The sequence below is a fragment of the Bufo gargarizans genome, chromosome 2, assembly GCF_014858855.1.
Source record: "Bufo gargarizans isolate SCDJY-AF-19 chromosome 2, ASM1485885v1, whole genome shotgun sequence".
In the NCBI taxonomy this organism is placed as follows: Eukaryota; Metazoa; Chordata; class Amphibia; order Anura; family Bufonidae; genus Bufo; species Bufo gargarizans.
Window position 1 is genome coordinate 377,313,017 of NC_058081.1, and position 20,549 is coordinate 377,333,565.

The 20,549-nt window shown below is 40.9% G+C and overlaps 1 protein-coding gene across 2 annotated transcripts in view; it reads right to left on the reverse strand.

The window, feature by feature from the left end:
* The window catches only part of KCTD16 (potassium channel tetramerization domain containing 16), a 391,368-nt gene extending 388,296 nt beyond the window's left edge, over window positions 1-3,072 (reverse strand). The window contains exons 1-2 of one of the 2 annotated variants that reach the window (XM_044277605.1): window positions 2,917-3,072; window positions 1,262-2,402 (exon numbers count right to left, since the gene is read on the reverse strand). In XM_044277605.1, coding sequence (XP_044133540.1) covers window positions 1,262-2,093 — 832 coding nt within the window. In that variant the 5' untranslated portion in view covers window positions 2,094-2,402; window positions 2,917-3,072. Of the gene's footprint in view, window positions 1-1,261; window positions 2,403-2,560; window positions 2,685-2,916 lie in introns of those variants that run through there. The other variant, XM_044277604.1, reaches the window with a different exon arrangement.
* Window positions 3,073-20,549: the final 17,477 nt, after the last annotated feature.

Consider the following 20,549-nt stretch of genomic DNA (forward strand, 5'->3'; position numbering starts at 1 on the left):
TATATTAATAAAGAATAGTATAAAGTAAATAATCCACATAATATTCCAAAATTCTCCCAATCCGTCAATGGACGTCACCACAAAACCCAATCTATTCCAATAATCTAAATATTAGCCCCTCACTCTCCTTAACAATTGATATAACCTGCCGAAACTTTAGGACCTAAGATAACAACTACATAGGTCGATAACCTAGAGCTTGCTCACACATAAAATACAGAATTACATTGAGTGGAAGAACAGTGCGCCAACTAGTACAATATAAGGAATGCAACACTAATTACATTTGATACATTCTTATCTATAAAAATGTTTTTAAGGGAAATCTATACATCAAGTAACTATAATATGTGCAATATGTCAACATTATGTAACATAATGAATCAGAAATGGGAATGATTATGCCAAAGGTACTGACTCTCTTCATAAATAATTACTTTAGATCTGACTCTAAATAGATACTTGTGAGTTGTCAACCATGACACTTTTAAATTGAAAGTCTACCCTTGTACATAAATTTAACAATCTGGATAGAAATTCAGGAAAAAATTGCTGCTCTCAAATGCCATAAGAGGGGTGAACCAATTCAGCTACCTTGTACAGGGTCTACCTTGGTCAATGAAATCATGATAAATAACATACAAAACATATATATATCCTTGATGATGCTCACAAGCCCAAAAACATGATACATGTTTCCCATATAGTACTGTATGTATAAACCTTAAAACATCTCATTGAACTGATATGAACCATAAACCTTAAAAGATTATGCAATGAAAATATAAACATATTCAGCTTTTATACCTTTTGATTTTAAACCTGTCATAAAACCAGAAAGAAATAGCCTGTGGCTAGCTGTGCTATAAACACGCACTGAACAAGTATACCAGTTATAGAAATATAAAAGCCAAGTACTGAAAATTCATTTCTAAGTATCCTGCATGAAAGGAGAGCAAATCAAAAGATTTACGGCCTCCTCTAATCCCATCCCCAGCATCTCCCCTTCTTTTAGCTGTAAATGCTTAGCTACTGTGTGAGAATGACATCCTGTTGATTTATACGGTAAGGCACAGCAGTCAGCTCCAGCCCAATAAAATTTCCACTGGCCTCTAGTGCCACCTAGCCATAGGATTTCAAGTTTCATTTCATCTTCATTTCATGGTGATTTCAAATTAACACCATATACTGTATGCCAGGAAACATCATTACAGGGGTAATGAACTGTGTTTTCAGATTTAGCTGTCACAGTTTTACTTACTGTAAAAGACGTATTCTGTGTAACTGGACCAGATCTTGTCATCAGTATACTGGTTGACGAAAGAAGCCGTCACTGAGGAGTTGCAGGCAACCATATAGAATCCACACTCTGATAACATGTCAAATGCTCTCTCTAGATGCTTGAATTTGAGATAAAACCTGGATGTGTATTTTTCTGGAGCTCGATCTGGATCTCTGCTTTCATTTAGTGTTTCTCCAAAAACCTCTTTGGCTAGAGAGATACGACCACAAACAAGAATTCTTGGAACTCTCCGAAACTTTGCATCTGCTTGACTTTCTCGGCCCATAGTGCAAGATCCTCTATAACCAATAGTGATGAAGCCCCATTTTCTGTCTGAAGGCATCAAAGAAGATGATGGACATATTCTTGTTTCACTTCCTTGAGAGATTTCCTCAAAGTCACTGTGGCAGTAGTCATCTGGGCTCTGTTTTACTTCATCAGGTGCTAAGATCTTCACAAGTTCTGGGAGTAAAAAGTATTCTGCTTCTCTTTTCAATCTCCCTTTTTCAGGGAAGTGATCTGGCAAGACCACCTGCCTGTCCCTGAGAAAATCAAGCACATAACGGAAGAGAAACCCATCTCGGTCAATAAAGAATCTTCCTTTGGCATCTTTAGCCAGGTCATTTATAGAGTCCCTTTTGGAGGTGAACATTTTCCATAACAAAGAATGGGGTATACTGGTCAACGTTGAATGGCGTGTAAAGTAAACTTGCCCACCGACATTTAACTCAACGACCTCTGGAAATGATTGCAGGATGGTTCCCTGGTCTCTAGGTGGAGCATAAGTTCTGCAGTTTCCACTCAGAGCCATTGTGCTTTTCTTTTTTTTTTTTTCTTTTTTTTTTTACAGATTCCACTAATTATGCTACAGATTGTTCATGAATTTTAAAAAATTAGTGAAAAGCTGCAATGTATATTTCCAAAGTGCAACAACTTTCTGCTGATTCTGAATTTCTTGGTCATGAAGTCAGTGGCAATTGGTCATGGACATATGTCTGTGGTGTGTCTTAAGATCAAATCCACCCAAATAATAACTTGCTAAAACACCATAAAAAGTATATATACCACCCAGGAACTCACTGGAAATAAGGTCACACTGAACAAACGGACGTACAAGGATCTGTCAAGAGAGAACATTGGTAAAGTTAACATAAATAACAATGCACACAGCATTTGTATATATTATATACATTACTATTATAGCAGATCATTAGATATATTTTTGTAGATGAGATTACTACTAGAATGTCCTAGATTTCAATAATAACATTACTATACCTGAGTTGCATAATCCTTTCACATGAAAAAGATGACACTTTATAGACATAAATAGAAGTCAATATAAAACAATTAAAAAAATATATAAAGTATGGGAAAGATGTAGCTCTTATCAAGTGTAGAAAGTTAGCAGCTCCTGGGAAGCTGTGTCTGCGTAGAATTTTCAGTTGTGGTGAGTAGCAAATAAAAGCATACTAAAATAAGACTGGAAGAAAAAAAAAAAAAAGCTTTCTCCGGATGGAATGCTGGCTTCTAAATGCCTTGCAAAAACCTCCCAATCACAATAGCCTGCCAGCATGGAGCAGGGTGCAGGTCTGATACTCCAGGTACTAGCAGGAACACAGAGGCTAACATACTTCCAGGTAGACTGCCAGCAGAGGAAGGGATAGGAGGAGGAGGCGGCAGCAGTAGTAGCAGCTGATAATTCAGCTCTGGGTGCTCTGATGCTTGGTTGCTGAGCCTGCTTTAGCTGCTGAGCTGGGTGGATCCACAGTTCCCAGGGCTGTTCTGAGATGGTGCTATTTCAGCAGCGAAGGGAAGAAACCAACCAGGGAAATAACTATTACATCATCTTAAAGGAATATAGCTGTGGACAAAAAACAGAATCTATTTGTGAGCTGTCAACAGCAGTTTTGCTTTAAACAGGCGAAAATATAAAAGTGTGAAGAGCAGCTGAAGCTGTACCTACCCCCTGGGTGATTTAACCTATTACCCTCCATTTAAGTTGTCACATGAAGCATTGATTCTAATTGGTTATGCTGTTGCAGATTACAGCAATTAGGGACAAAGCTTTGCCTTGCAATTATAGCCTTATCTCTTAAACTACAGATACACGCACATTTTATACTAGCGGCTATTGGCACGAGCGGTTATTGGCAATTATGAGACATTTTGCTACAATTAGGGCTACATTTCATATACTGTTCTAAATGTCAGTTTGAAAAAAACTAGTATTAGAAATCCACTGCCTATTCAAAGAGGCACAGGTAAGATATTGTATGATTGGGTTGCATTATTCCTATGCAGGTTCACATAGGGACAGTGATATAAGCACAGTTGTCAGCTCTCCAGGTGCAATATACATCCCTTAGGGTGGGTTCACACTAGCGGTATGGTGTCCGTTATGGCTTTCCGTTATAACAGGGTTATAACGGAACATAACGGAATCTATAAGACGGAAGGGCGGATCCGTTTTTCTGCCGGTAGACTTGCATTATGACGGAATGCAAAACAGACACCTGTCGACAGGACTTTGTTTTCCGTCTTGCATAACGGGACCCAGACGGATCCGTTATGTTTTCCCATAGACTTCTATTAGGACGGAGAGCAAACGGAATGCCTCTTAAAGGCTTCCGTTTTGCATCCTATGGATTCCGTTTTGTTCCGGTATAACCATGTTATAACGGAAAGCCATAGCGGACTCCATAACGCTAGCGTGAACCCACCCTTATAGGTATAAATACATACAATTGCTCTAATCTTGCAGTATTAAAAAGAGTTTAGAAAATGACTAGCTTTGACCTGTATTTTATTAGATGTTATTAAGTAGGTTTTATCTTCTGCGTATATTCTTAGGCTTTGCCAAGATTTCTTAAAATTGGAAGGGTGCTGCCACATGTTGCAGCTGTGCTGCATTTTGGATGCGTCAAAATAACATATAGAAAAAGCATGTGATTATCATAAAAAGCATATGATTATGGTGTGTTTCTTCCAGCAAGGGGCTTACATTACATTAATGTAACTCTATAATGTAATTAAAGAGGTTCTCCGGGCTCTCCTATACTGATGACCTATTCTCAGGATAGCTCAACAATATCAAATTGGTAGGGGTCCGACACCTAACACCCAAGCCGATCAGCTGTATGAGAAGAGGGTGCGCGCAGTGCGCAAATGCTGTCTCCCTTCCTGTTCACCGCTGCTTTGCCATAGACAGCAGAAGCAGCGGACAGGAAGAGAGAAGGGAAACAGCACGTGCACACTGGGCGCGCCCTCTCCACATACAGTTCATCGGCTTGGGTGTCAGGTGTCAGAACCCGCTGCTTTGATATTGATGAGCAATCCTGAGAATAGGTCATCAATATAGGTTTCAGTTTTGCTATGTGTGATTTGCTTTTTTTCCCTTTGCTGGAAGGAAAATAACCATAATTACAGGTATGTTGTCATAAAAACTGCAAGCATTTTTGGCTGCACAGCTGTGATATGTGGCAGCATCCTAAAGTTGTGCAGAGTAAAAAATAAAAAATGTGTACCCTTTAAGGGGTCATGCCACTACTATAAATGTATCCCGTCCCACAGATATCGCTGTTACATCATTTTCCCCAAACACTACCATTTATGAAAACTGCCTTATTCTAAAGTTATTAGCAAAACATTACACCCTATAGCAAATCAGTTTTAATATTCAGTTTCTGTAGGTTCTGTTCCGCTTTGGAGCCTTGTAATGTAGGAGGCGTCATTGGTAAGAACAAGGGGCGTGCTTAGTGTCACATGATCTGCTGATGTCAGGACTCCTCACTGCCCTAAGGCATGATGGGACAGCAGACGCATGACAAACCAGGAGGTAGGATTCAGTCATGGGAGATAAGAGAATACTGCAAATGACTTGAGTGTAAAGTAGTTTATGGCACAATCCCTATAAAGGGAATCTGTCAACACGATCTTGTGAGGGAGCGTCCCCACAGCCCTAGACGCTCCCTCTACTGGTAGATTTACATGACCACACATCTACTGCAAGTATTGGTGCATGTAGGGATTATATGCCTACGAACCCGCATCAACAAATTTGCATGTGCTACTGAATTTTAATGGGGAATGCACAGTCGCTGATTCATTTTTGTAGGCATATCATCTGACCACTTGCCAATACTCGCAGTAACATCATATGCACAAGATTATGTGTGGCCATGTTAATCTTCCGGCACAGTGGGGAATTGTCTGGACAGAGGGACAATTCCTCACAATTTGTTCAGATGAATGAATCAACCAATTTGGATAAATTGATTTGCACATCTCTACTGCAGCAATACATGAGTAGTACTGCGCATAAAGTGTCCAGATAGCTAATTTTTATTTTCCTACTGTCCCCCATTTCCCTACTGCGCTGAAATACACCGTTTTGGACTGCTGCACTAAAAAGAGGCTTAAAGGGGTTATCCCATCTTAGACAATGGGGGCATATCACTAGGATATGCCCCCATTGTCTGATAGGTGCGGGTCCCACCTCTGGGACCCGCACCTACAATGAGAACGGAGCTGGGGAGAGTTGTGGCTGGAGGACCCCGGCTTTCCCAGGGTCCGTCCACCACCAGTCACAGCTCCCCGCCTCTCCCATTGAAGTGAATGGGAGCGCACCTCGTATGCCCGGCCACCGCTCCTATTCCTTTCTATGGGGCCAACGGAAATAGCCGAGCCAGTGCTCGGCTATTTCCGTCGGCGGCTCCGTAGAAATAAATAGAGGGCAGCTGCGCATGCGCAGTGCGCCCTCCTCCACTTTCTACGCTCCGTTCTCCTTGTAGGTGCGGGTCCCAGAGGGTGGGACCCGCACCTATCAGACAATGGGGACATATCCTAGCGATATGCCCCCATTGTCAAAGATGGGATAACCCCTTTACACCTGTTTGTAAATGACCCCCTTTTATCTGCACTTCTACTCATGTATTACTGCAGGTAATAGTCCAAAATTGTGGTGACAAGATTGCCTTTAAAATATCCCTGATATGACATGGCATGACAGTTGACACCACATGCGAATGTCCAACATGGATTCCATTTTACATAGTGTACGGATCATCCACTGCTGCTACTGGAAAATGCAGCAGATTTTCTTCCCACAATTCTACTGTGGAAAATCTGCAGTATGCTGTATACACCCTCAAATGAATTACCCTATTAAATCTAGTAGGACACATAAACATCGAGAGAGATCTAGGATCTGGCCCACTCATTAAGACAACCACTTTGGAGGAGGGTATGCAGGAGGAGAGCTGAGATATCCAGCTTCTAGACCTGGTGGCAATGAGCTGGTTGCCAGTTGGTCATCATGTAGAAGACTTATCAATATAAGATTTCCACTTGTTCTACTGAAGCTCCATTTATTACAGACAAATTCTCCCCTAGAAGTAATGCGCAAACAACATCCTCCGCCATGGGTGGACTTGGAACCTAAAGTAGCCTTCTTGGAAAAAAAAATGTAAAGTGGCCCCATATTGTCCAAATTGACAGAAGGTGGACCTTTAAAATTGTAGTGCAGCACAAAATACTGCCCCAGCGGAACCAAATATCACAGTTGTCACACTCGAAAACACCACACCGAGCATAGGAGGGAAAGGGGATACCGCAATAAGGCCTGGAAACTAGGGAAGGAAAATGGACACCGCCTAGAGAAAACCCTAAGGCCTCGTTCACACTTCAGTGTTTGGTCAGTGATTTCCATCAGTGATTTGTGAGCCAAAACCAGAAGTGGAGCCTCCACAGACATGTGGTAGAAGGGAAAGATCTGCTCCTGTTCTGTGTTCAGAATTGCACCTGGTTTTGGCTCACAAATCACTGATGGAAATCACTGACTAAACACTGAAGTGTGAACGAGGCCTAACTCCAGTCCTGACAGACTACCAGTATGAACAGGCCCCAAAGGTAGGCAAGTTCATACACTGGATACCTAGAATCCTATCTCACCCTATAGGACCCTGGAACTAATGTCAGGACTGAGTCTACCTGTTCCTCTAAAGGGAAGGATGAACAGGAGTCTCCCTCCAGCCTATTGACAAACTACAGGGAAAGGCAACACACACACACATACACACACACATATATATATATATATATATATATATATATATATATATATATATAAACAAAATACAAAAGGGAGAGGAAACATTTATCTTTAATGAAGCTTTGGTAGCACCAGGAACTCAGGCGAGAACCAAACACAAGCTAACCACAAGTCCAACAGAAGCTATAAACTGCATAGCATACTGGGAGAAAAAACTATAAATAGAGAAGGTAAAATGACCACAATAGCAACACCTGGGGATAAAAGGTGTGGCAAGCACCAGAAACAACACAGACACCATTTGATCCAAAATGAAAACATGTCAGATCAAACCACTTGTTGCCAGTCTCACAGATCTCCTGCCACCTGTCGCAGAAACTTCTGTATGTCTCGGTATGTCCGTGACAACAGTGCAGCATACAGTGCAGCATAAAATACTGCCGCTTTCACAATAGTATTCAACTGTATCACCGTTCTGAGGACAGTGATACAGTTGAAATCAGGAGGGCACCTGTGGCCATTGGACAAGTGCATAAGAACCCAATTCTCCTAGAATGAATTAATGCTTAAAGCATTGAATCAATATGTAACCAGTCGGAAGTCATGAGGAGTGCTTGGGCAGCCCCCTGGGCATCTGCCCACCGGGAAATTTTTCTGTAGGGTCTATAGCCAGTCCACCCCTGCCCACCGACCATGAGTAAACAATCGACAAGACTGCTGTTGTGCCCATAGCTCCCAAGATGGCGAAATTCTGATGATTTTGCTGCCTCTTCTTTTTTATGGATGGTGATAGCATTCAGTACATGCACAGATACAGTTGCCATAATCTTACCATGCAAGCCAGGGTGGGGATGGTGCAATAACATGAGACACGGGAATGTCTAGTTTGGTGTTATATGTCTGGTGGTGTTTGGTGTCATGTTTACTAGACATTCCCCTGTCTCATGGTATTGCAGCTATGGTGTCCTGGGTTCCTGTGTGGTTTGTGGTGTGTGCTGTGTTCTTTAATGTTGGTGGTGACAGCAGCACTAGTGCACGGGTTCCAGTCAGTGTGTCTGTGGCAGGTAAGTGTATTATTGGTTTCGCTTACCTGCCATCTCCTTATGCTGTATGTGTTCCCCTCTCCTTGCAGCCTGGTCTCAGATAGAGACTCCTTTTCCTCCATGACTGGGATGAACAGGTCGTCTCTTCTCTGCTCCTTGGTGAGGGATTACCAGGGCAACTTAGGGTCTCTTGGAATCCTGAGTATGAGTCGTCCTACCATCGGGGTCTGCTCATACGGTGAGGAGTCAGGGAGAGGATTAGGGATGCTATAGGAGGTGACCTGCTCCCTTATTACTCCTTTTGGCCAGGCTGATACCCTTTTACCCTTTGACACTGCACGGTGGGGGGTTTCCCCCACTCCCCGCCATGACACATGGATTGATGTTACATGCAATTATCAGGAACAAACCACTTGTTCACTATATTGCCTAATTGTCAGAAGAGGTGAGAGCTGCATTTACATGAAGCAATCATCTCCTCTGTACAAGGATGTGGATGGCTTGTCTCCATACAGTGGCATTGTTTCTGGGCAGCAAATCCATGTTTACACAGGACAAATTAAAAATTATTGAGAATGAGCTTTTCTACAAATTCTAATCCATGATAATTGGACTCATTAAAAGGGGTTGTTCCATCACATTTATGACCCCTTTAAGATATTTATTTTTAGCTGTTCCTATTTGAATATTATAGAGAATCATGTGCAGCGTTGAGGCCAATTGCGTGACATATACAGCAAGAACTGTTTGCATGGATTTCTTGCCAGACTAATTTGCATGGATGTCAGATAAGATTTTGTGATGCCAACTACCCACTCTTTTATCTATTAGTAACCAAGTAGACCATGAATTCCAATTTTATTTTATTTTTTCATTTTAACTGCATTGAAATGTGCTTTCCAATAAATATTACTATGTATGACAAAATATGTTATTATAGTACAGTTCTGATCTCCTTTCTATGCCACAAGAGCTATTATTTCTGTGCTGCAGGTATTAGGTTAGAAGAAGCAGGATGATAACCGTTATCTCCCTAGCTCTTTTCATGCACGGACTGATGAGGGATGGAAAACAGTGTTGTGTTAGCATGACAGAGCAGGAAAGGGAGAATGACAACGAGCAAAACCACTAATACACTGAATATGACAGGCACTAGACCGGTATCCTGTTCTGTGGCTTGAGGTTTAGTGGGTTCCCAGTAAACATCTCACCGGCTAAAGCTTAATGTTCATGGGTAATGAAGTCACGTAGACTCAGCACAATACGAGTTCACTCATTGTTCATCACTCCATTAAGGAGGGTAATCACAATGTAATGTGCTGCAACTGTTTCACTAGCTAGACACAGAGGTCACTTTGGCTCCTTTATATATTTAAACAGTTAAGTGCTGCCAAACTCATGCTGGGATCTCAATATAGTCCTACATCTTCCTACCACTTACCTACGATAAGTCAAAATTGTCAGAATAGTTGAGTGCTAATTGCTTCCATTAAGGAATACCGCTATCCAGGGAACACAAGGTCTCGTGATGCTTCGCCTACTGGCCCACATATTTATCTAGCATCTAGTGATCCAGGGCAGGGTCCTGGCCATCATTATCCTTTCCCTGGCAGGCAGGACCTGAAGGTACTCAGTTACAATAGGACATTTTAGACCTTGTTTAAAGAGGTTATCCAATCTTTGAAAAAAAAAATATATATATATATATATATACTGTACATGTATACAATTATATATTATACTTAGGGAACAATGATTTCACAGCTAATTGTTTCTGTTGTTTTGCTTCATTAGAGGAGCAGAACAATGAAAATAATGGAAGTCATAACTGACATAAATGGAGCTGAACAGACGCCGTATAACAGGGTCCATTCGGATTCCGGCTTTCTTGTCCAGTACTTTTAGCAGAATCTGCAAAGAAGGCCCCCAACAAAGCCTACAGTTCTGGAATGTATTGGATACCACTGGTATAACGCTGCCAGTGTTATCCATTACATTCCAGAACTGTAAGGGTTACATAGCATCATAAATCAATATAAGGCTATGTGAATCCTGTCAGTGATGGGAGGTCAGGCCAGGTGCTGCGATGCGGACTCGCTGCGGGAGGAACGCTCGTCTGCAAGGGGCCTAAGGGTTCATGCACATGTCCATAGTTTTGTCCCACACTCAATACAGGATTTTTGCGGTTCAGATGCGGACACATTCATATTACTAGTGTGCTGTCTGCATAGTTAAGTCCCCGCAAAAAAAAAAAAAAAAAAAAAAAAAAAACATTTCCTACGCTTTTCTGCTTTGCGGACAAGAATAGGACATTTCTGTGTGAGTTAGAAAAAAATAGCAGCATGCAGTTGACCGGGATCCGTGTTTTGCGAAGCGTAAAACACTTACAGCTGTGTGCATGAGCCATAAAGGAGACAATGTGCAGGTAATCTTGAAAAGAAAGCAGCACTCGCACAAACACTGCTATCTCTTCAAAAAGCTGATCAGTGGAGGTGCAGGGAGTCGGATCCCTACCGATCTGATCTTGATGCTCTATCCTGAGGATTTAATGGAGGCCATTTTGGCACCAAAAACGAAAAAAATCAGAGTGGACCCAGCATGCATGTGGAACCTGCACTCCCTGAATTTTATGGTGGCTGTTATGGCACATAACAGGTAGTATTTAGTGTTAGGTTCATGTCTTACAGAGATCGCCTTGCCGTTTGGCAGACAGGCCCAAATAATTTTGTATAAAATGTATTTGCCAAGAATTTCAAATTTACAAAATAAGCGTAGCATTAGCACCAGAATATTTTCTATAACTATGGCATTATTGTACTTTATTTGGTTTGCAGGGTGCTGTTGCATTGTCTTTTTTTCTTTGTGTTTTTAGCTATGGCAGCGTGCACCTATGCATTGGGATGTGCTGACTGACCCCCTTTTTTTTGCAGTTTGTACCTGAGGAGACTCAGTTTATTCTTGCACCCCTGACCAGCCTGTCTTCCCCATAGGCTGATTTTAATTAGTGTAAGTATAAGGGCTCTTTCACACAAATGTTTTTTTGTGTTCCGTATACGGGCCATCTTTTGCGTTCCGTATACGGAACCATTCATTTCAATGGTTCCCAAAAAATGGTTTCCGGATTTCCCTTCCGTTGAAAGATAGAACATGTCCTATTATTACCCGCAAATTACGTTCTGTGGCTCCATTCAAGTCAATGGGTCCGCAAAAAAAACTAAACACATACGGAATGTACTCCGTATCCGTTCCGTTTATGCAGAACCATCTATTTAATATTTTATATCCAGCCCAATTTTTTAATGTAATTACTGTATACTGTATATGCTATACGGAAAAACCGAATGATACAACAGAACGGAACCGGAAACACTACTGAAAAAAAAAAAAAGTGAAAAACGGCCCGCAAAACACTGAAAAAGACATATGGTCGTGTGAACGAGCCCTAAAGCTGTGAGGAAAAGGACCTGTGGTGACGTCCCTGCGCTCATCACATGGTCTATCCCACTATCCCATGTGATGAGCGCAGTGACATCACCACAGGTCCTTTTCCTCACAGATAAAGACAGAAGAGAAGCCGGGCTGAGCGAACAAGTGGATGAAGGTGTGTTCAATTTTTCTTTTTTTTAACCCCTCCAGCCCTATTGTACTATGCATTCTGTTTCAAGAATGCTATTATTTTCCCTTATAACCATATTATAAGGGGAAATAATAATTATCGGGTCCCCATCCTGATCGTCTCCTAGCAACTGTGCGTGAAAATCGCACCGCATCCGCACTTGCTTGCGGATGCTTGCGATTTGCACGCAGCCCTATTCACTTCTACGGGGCCTGCATTGCGTGAAAAACGCACAAAATAGAGCATGCTGCGATTTTCACGCAACGCACAAGTGATGCATGAAAATCACCGCTCATGTGCACAGCCCCATAGAAATGAATGGGTCCGAATTCAGTGCGGGTGCAATGCGTTCACCTCACACATTGTACTCATGCGGAAATCTTGCCCATGTGAAAGAGGCCTTAGGTTTCCATCTTATAGAGATCGCCTTGACATGTGGCAGACGGGCCCAAATAATTTTGTACAAAATGTATTTGCCAAGAATCTCAAATTTACAAAATAAGCAGAGCATTAGCACCAGATTATTTGCTATTATTATGGCATTATTGTACTTTATTTGCGTTTGCAGAGTGCTGTTGCATTGTTTTTTATTTTTTATTCCTATCCTGAGGATAAGTCATCAATACTATAGCACTGCAAAAGTTCAAGTTATAAGAGGCATACGCAGGTCAGGATGCAGTCTTAGGGTCCCTAGACACATAATTTTGCGCTGGCATTTTTTGTTACCTCCATTTTTTTTAACTGCCGCATAGAAGTTTTATGGCATGTTTTAGCAGCGTTCTTTTCTAAACAACTGTGTGAACCATGTTTTTCTCTGACATTTGTTTATTTTATAAAGAGGGAGATTTCAAAATATCAGAAGAAAACATTAAAAGCTTTAACATGGGGCTGTTTTCAAAACACATCACCAATTAACATATGGAGCAGGACAAACCACTAACACTAAAAACATTAAAGTGTGAACCCACCCTTAAATGGGTTGTTCCAATTTTATAAAAACTTCTCAGAAGCAAGTCACTACAGCAATCAGCTGACTGGCACAGGTTTAGCTGCAAAATCCCCAATGATCACCTTATATTAATCCTTTAAGGACATGTTTCACCTTTCTGCCCAGGCCATTTTTAGCAAATCTGACATACAGTACAGACCAAAAGTTTGGACACACCTTCTCATTCAAAGAGTTTTCTTTATTTTCATGACTATGAAAATTGTAGATTCACACTGAAGGCATCAAAACTATGAATTAACACATGTGGAATTATATACATAACAAAAAAGTGTGAAGCAACTGAAAATATGTCATATTCTAGGTTCTTCAAAGTAGCCACGTTTTGCTTTGATTACTGCTTTGCACACTCTTGGCATTCTCTTGATGAGCTTCAAGAGGTAGTCACCTGAAATGGTTTTCACTTCACAGGTGTGCCCTGTCAGGTTTAATAAGTGGGATTTCTTCCCTTATAAATGGGGTTGGGACCATCAGTTGCGTTGTGGATACACAGCTGATAGTCCTACTGAATAGACTGTTAGAATTTGTATTATGGCAAGAAAAAAGCAGCTAAGTAAAGAAAAACGAGTGGCCATCATTACTTTAAGAAATAAAGGTCAGTCAGTCCGCAAAATTGGGAAAACTTTGAAAGTGTCCCCAAGTGCAGTCACAAAAACCATCAAGCGCTCCAAGGAAACTGGCTCACATGCGGACCGCCGCAGGAAAGGAAGACCAAGAGTCACCTCTGCTGCGGAGGGTAAGTTCATCCGAGTCACCAGCCTCAGAAATCGCAGGTTAACAGCAGCTCAGATTAGAGACCAGGTCAATGCCACACAGAGTTGTAGCAGCAGACACATCTCTAGAACAACTGTTAAGAGGAGACTGTGTGAATCAGGCCTTCATGGTAGAATATCTGTTAAGAAACCACTGCTAAGGACAGGCAACAAGCAGAAGAGGCTTGTTTGGGCTAAAGAACACAAGGAATGGACATTAGACCAGTGGAAATCTGTGCTTTGGTCTGATGAGTCCAAATTTGAGATCTTTGGTTCCAACCACCGTGTCTTTGTGCGACGCAGAAAAGGTGAACAGATGGACTCTACATGCCTGGTTCCCACCGTGAAGTATGGAGGAGGAGGTGTGATGGTGTGGGAGTGCTTTGCTGGTGACACTGTTTGGGATTTATTCAAAATTGAAGGCATACTGAACCAGCATGGCTGCCACAGCATCTTGCAGCGGCATGCTATTCCATCCGGTTTGCGTTTAGTTGGACCATCATTTATTTTTCAACAGGACAATGACCCTAACACACCTCCCAGCTGTGTAAGGGCTATTTGACCATGAAGGAGAGTGATGGCGTGCTGCGCCAGATGACCTGGCCTCCACAGTCACCGGACCTGAACCCAATCAAGATGGTTTGGGGTGAGCTGGACCGCAGAGTGAAGGCAAAAGGGCCAACAAGTGCTAAGCATCTCTGGGAACTCCTTCAAGACTGTTGGAAGACCATTACAGGTGACTGACTACCTCTTGAAGCTCATCAACAAGTGTGCAAAGCAGTAATCAAAGCAAAAGATGGCTACTTTGAAGAACCTAGAATATGACATATTTTCAGTTGTTTCACACTTTTTTGTTATGTATATAATTCCACATGTGTTAATTCATAGTTTTGATTCCTTCAGTGTGAATCTACAATTTCCATAGTAATAAAAATAAAGAAAACTCTTTGAATGAGAAGGTGTGTCCAAACTTTTGCTCTGTACTGTATGTCACTTTATGTAGTAATAACTTTAAAATGCTTTTACTTGTCCAGGCCATTCTGAAATTCTTTTCTCCTCACATAGTGTACTTCATGACAGTGGTAAAATTTAGTCAAAAAATTTCATTTTTATTTACAAAAAAAGACCAAATTTACAAAAAAAATTGAAAAATTAGCAAATTAGCAAATTTCTATTTCTCTACTTTTATAATAGATAGTAATAGCTCCAAAATTAGTTACTACTTTACATTCCCCATATGTCTACATCATGTTTGGATAATTTTGTAAATGCCATTTTTTTTTTTGGGGGATGTTAGAAGGCTTAGGCCCCTTTCACACGAGCAAGTTTTCCGCACAGGTGCAATGCCTGACGTGAACGCATAGCACCCGCACTGAATCCTGACCCATTTATCTGTGTAGGTCTGTGTACATGAGCATTTTTTTCATGCATCAGTTCTGTGTTACGTGAAAAACGCAGCATGTTCTATATTTTGCGTTTTTCAAGCATCCCTGGCCCCATAGAATTGAATGGGGCTTCAGTGAAAAACGAATTGCACCCGGAAGCAAGTGCGGATGCAATAAGTTTTTCACTGACGGTTACTAAGAGATGTTTATAAACCTTTCGTTTTTTATCACACGTGATAACTGAATGTAATCGGAGACAAAACTGCAAAATGGTGCGTGTTTCACTGAACGCACTTGAATGCCTTAGAAGTTTAGAAGCAAATCTTGAAATTTTTCTGAAAATTTCCAAAACTCACTTTTTAAGGACCAGTTCAGGTCTGAAGTCACTTTGTGAGTCTTACATAATAGAAACCACCCAGAAATGACCCTATTTTAGAAACTACACTCCTCAAGATATTCAAAACTGCTTTTACAAACTTTGTTAACTCTTTAGGTGTTCCACAAGAATTTCACTTTTTGGGCAGATTTTCAATTTTAATATATTTTTCCCCACTAACAAAGCAAGGGTTAACAGCCAAACAAAACTCAATATTTATTGTCCTGATTATGTAGTTTAGAGAAACACCCCATATGGGGTTGTAAACTGCTGTGCTGGCACATGGCATTGGAAGGAAAGGAATGCCATATGGTTTTTGGAAAGCAGATTTCACTGGGATAATTTTAAACTGTTATGTCACATTTGAAGAACCCCTGATGTACCCCTAGAGTAGAAACTCCAAAAAAGTGACCCCATTTTAGAAACTACACCGCTCAAGGTATTCAAAACTGATTTTACAAACTTTGTTAACCCTTTAGTTGTTCCACAAGAATTAATGGAAAATGGAGATGATATTTCAGAATTGAATTTTTTGGGCAGTTTTTCCATCTTAAGCATTTTTTTACAGAAACACCCACGTGTAGCCGTAAACTGCTGTATGGGCACACGGCAGGGCACAAAAGGGAAATAACATCATATGGTTTTTGGAAGGCAGTTTTCACTGGGATAATTTTAAGCTGCCATGTCACATTTGAGGACCCCCTGATGCACCCCTAGAGTAGAAACTCCAAAAAAAGACCCCATTTTGGAAACTACGGAATAAGGTGGCAGTTTTGTTGGTATTATTTTAGGGTACATATGATTTTTGACTGCTCTATATTACACTTTTTGTGAGGCAAGGTAACAAAAAATACCTGTTTTGGCACCGTTTTTTATTTTTTTTATTTACCGTGTTCATCTGACAGGTTAGATCATGTGGTATTTTTATAGAGCAGGTTGTTACGGACGCAATACCTGTAATTTTTATTTTATTTATTTATGTTTTACATGCTTTAGTGTCTCAATAGTCTGAGAGCCATAGTTTTTTATTTTTTGGGCGATTGTCTTAGGTAGGGGCTAATTTTTTGCAGGATGAGGTAATGGTTAGATTGGTACTATTTTGGAGGGCATAAGCCTTTTTGATCGCTTGGTGTTGCACTTTTAGTGATGTAAGGGGACCAAAAAAATTTTTTTTTAGTACAGTTTTATTTTATTTTTTTGACGGTGTTCACCTGAGGGGTTAGGTCATGTGATATTTTTATAGAGCCGGTAGATACCTAATATGTCTACTTTTCTTTTTTCCCTATTTTTTACAGCTTGTTTCTTTTTTACTTTATTTTGGGAAAAGGATGCTTTTTTCTTTTACTTGAAACTTTTATTTTTTTGTTTTGGAAAACATTTTTTTTCCCTTCTTTTCACTTTTTCTTTTGTTCCACTATGGGACTTCAACTTTTGGGGGTCTGATCCCCTTTACAATGCATTACAATACTTCTGTATTGTAATGCATTGGCTGTAAGTGTATTACCAGTGTAATACACTTACAGCTCCCTGCCTGATAGATCCAGGGGGCTGGATTTCACAGGCTCTCCCGGAAGGCAGCCACAATGCCTAAGGAAGGACACCCTGCACACATCTGAAGTCCGCAAGTGCCGCAGTCAGCGATGACCACAGCCGTGCAGGGGTTAATGCGCCGGCATACAACAGGGGCCCGGCTATCAGTGACTGCTAGACCGCTAAGTCATGTCCGGTTGCGCCATACATGTACGGCGCTGGGCGTTAAGGGGTTAAGGAGGGGAACGCACATTGCATTATTAGTTTGGGGTTACACAGTGACTGCAGTCAGAGTGACCAAAAACTGTTGTATAGTACTGCTTAAATCAGAAGTAATTAAAGGGGTTGTCCGGGATCAAGATTAAAAAAAAAAAAAAAACAGTTAAATCACTATTAATAGCGGTTTGAAGGTCCCCCCAGATGTTTTTAGGTATTTTTACACTTCAGCAGGGCTCCTACAGTCCCCCACTGATTGTTTACCTCTCTGTTTGTGTGCGGTAACTTCCTGCCTCGATCCTTTCTGGGTTCCAGCACAGCGCAGCATCGCGTTGTTTTGAGTGTATGCCTGCTCCTCCGTGCAGCCACCCCCCCTAATTCATATGCCGCCTCCTGCCGCAACTATTCCTTCACCTTAGTCATGCCCCTAAATGCCTCCTTCCTTGCTAAGAATGCGCCCTGCCTGGTGACGTCACCGGACCAGAGGGGCATGGCTTAGTGCGGTCTGTTGCCGCCTAGTTACTGCCCCTCCATGCGCTTGGAATAATTAGAGGCTGACTGTGATGTCACCGGGCTCCTTGAGAAGGGGAAGAAGAGGCTTCGCTATGCAGAAAGGGACCCGGTACGTCACTGACGGTGATAGAAACTGCACTTCCGGTGGAAAATTTGTGAAGTGAAAAAGGGCCATCAGAAATGCCTGGTAAGGGAACGACAGGCATGAATTTTATATTTAGGGGACCATTGTACATATACACCTATGTCCCCAATCCCGGACAACCCCTTTAAAGTAAATTGAGTCACGTTTTGACCCACAAGTTGCTGCGAATGTACAACTGCAACAAATTTAACATTGCTAGATTTTTTTAGCAATTTTGCGAGTCGTGTTGTGACCCCATTATCTTCAATTAAGTTGCAATGCTTCAGTGCTAAACTGTGATTATATTGGGAAAAAGTCGCTGTGTAACCCCAGTCTTCTGTAGAGACCTTTCAAATTAGTACCTACAGATGAAGCATTTGTTAAACAAACATATTCCTGTGAAATGTATTATTAATGAAGTAGTGCGGCAAGCAGGTAAAAATAGAACTTGCTGTATCTGCATGTCATACACGGGTCCATATACCCTACTAAGACATATAACAGGAGATGTCCTGTCCAGTCCACACAAACCCTATGAACATAATTCTAGATATTAATAAAATTGCACTGGAAATGCTTTGAGTTCCTCCTTAGGGCACATGTAAAAGAAAGATAAGCACGGGTCACCATGCACTTCTATGGAAGGCATTCATTAGATTTTGGTCATAATTGTTCAATGGTGAAAATTTTTAGCATATAAATTTCATAGGTAACTTCTAATAGATTTTTCAATCTACATTAGGACTTGCTGTGAATAAGGCATAAAAGGAAAGTTAATGCTTACAAATGACGGGCACAGTGCTAATCTGCAAGTTTGTAGTAATATCATAATATGCGTTTTATCAGCTTAAGAAATACTTTAAAGCACATTTGTAATGGGATACTGAAATTAATCTGCTTGGTGATCAAATAGTAAAAAGGCTACATCTTAATCTCGTAAATTAGTCATTAATGTGCTGCAACTTTATGTTAGTCAGAGTTTTTAACCATTTTGGTGTATTTCACGCTTAGAACCTTGAAAGTTAGCAATGTCTTTCTGAAAACAAAATGTTGGCGGAAAATAAAAGCTTAAAAACATCAATTGAAGAGCTTATGCAATTAACATTTCACAAAATATTCTTAGACATTCCTGAAATCCACAAGCTGTAAACTTCTGCAATTGCTTCATTAATTGGGGACAACTAGGGCTCATGTTCATGGACAATTTATGGGCCCCTAGATCTGTAACAGCTGACTATGGCATCTGAATATGGCTCACTAGTAGAACCTGGTAATAAATTAGCCTTTAGGGTGCTTTCACATATAGGTTTTATTGTATTTTTCTGCACTTTTGTGTAGCTTTTTGCGGTTTTTTTTTCCAGGCATTTTAAAAAAACACCTTGAAAGGGAGGGAAAATACCATAAAGAAAACACTAGTGATAGGACAAACTTACATAGTTAATACGGTTGAAAAAAGACATAAGTCCATCAAGTTCAACCAAGGTATAGGTGGGGACGTGAATCCCAGAAAAACTTTGGGTCATTTATTGCCATTTATAGCCCATGCGTTGCTGCACCTGGAGTGAAAACTATGCCATCCCCTGACTGGAGTCGTTTTTACTCATTTTCTACACATTTCCTGGCAGAAATGTTACTAACTATGCTAGGGCTAAAATTCCAGCCCCCACCTCTCAAGTGGTGAGGATGACACCATGTGCAACAAAACTGTTGCATGGGGTGTTAAAAAGTTGCAAAATGGGCTCTTGTAAAAAAAAATTGGGGGCGTTAGATCCTAAAGATAGGTCATCAATGTAGCAAAAGTGGGAAACCCCTTTAATCTCACTGATTATGATCCTATTCACATGGATAACACAATTTACCAACTGCGTTGTTTTCAAAATCTTAAAAAGTGAAAAGTACAGAACAGAAAATGGAGAAACATATCATTAAAGGGGCTGCCACATCAAAATGCAGGTGCTGTGGTGATCAGTTGATTACCTACCACCTACCAACTGGAAAACAGTTGATTTTGCCAATGGATGCAGCGGTGAGCCAGTAGATCTGAACATAAAATGATTCTTTTGTCCGGTCCTTATATATATAAAGGGAGTCTGTCACCAGGCAAAATGCCTTGTAGGGCTAGCTCAGCTAAATGTAATGACTATTTGCACCTAGCAATCCATTGCTTCTTTCTGGAGAAAAAGTATGTTTAATCCATGTACAAATGAGCAGATAACTGCATCGAGTGCAAACTCAACCAAACCTGTGCACCCTTGCTCCTCTGGGTTCATCTGCCAGCCTTTCCCTCTCCTTCTTGAATGACATTTTAACATGTTCGAGGTGATCTAATTTACATAAACATATGTATGAACTTCAATTCAGATATCAACACAGGAAAGGGTTATTTACAGTTAGAGTAGTAAAAATATTGAAAGCTGTACCCCTAAAGGTAGTAATGACAGGTACTAGGTCAGCATTTAATGTTAAAGAGGACCTGTGCCATACCTGTTTAGTACATAACTGTATTCTACACGAATTGACAATTCCAGGGCATCTAGAAGTTTATAAATCAAGGTATAGATGGGTGTTACCAGTTGTGGGGGGATCCCTGCCCAATCAGTTCTGCTAGTGTCTGTATCTTTATCTATAAACTTATAGCAGAACTATAAGAAGAC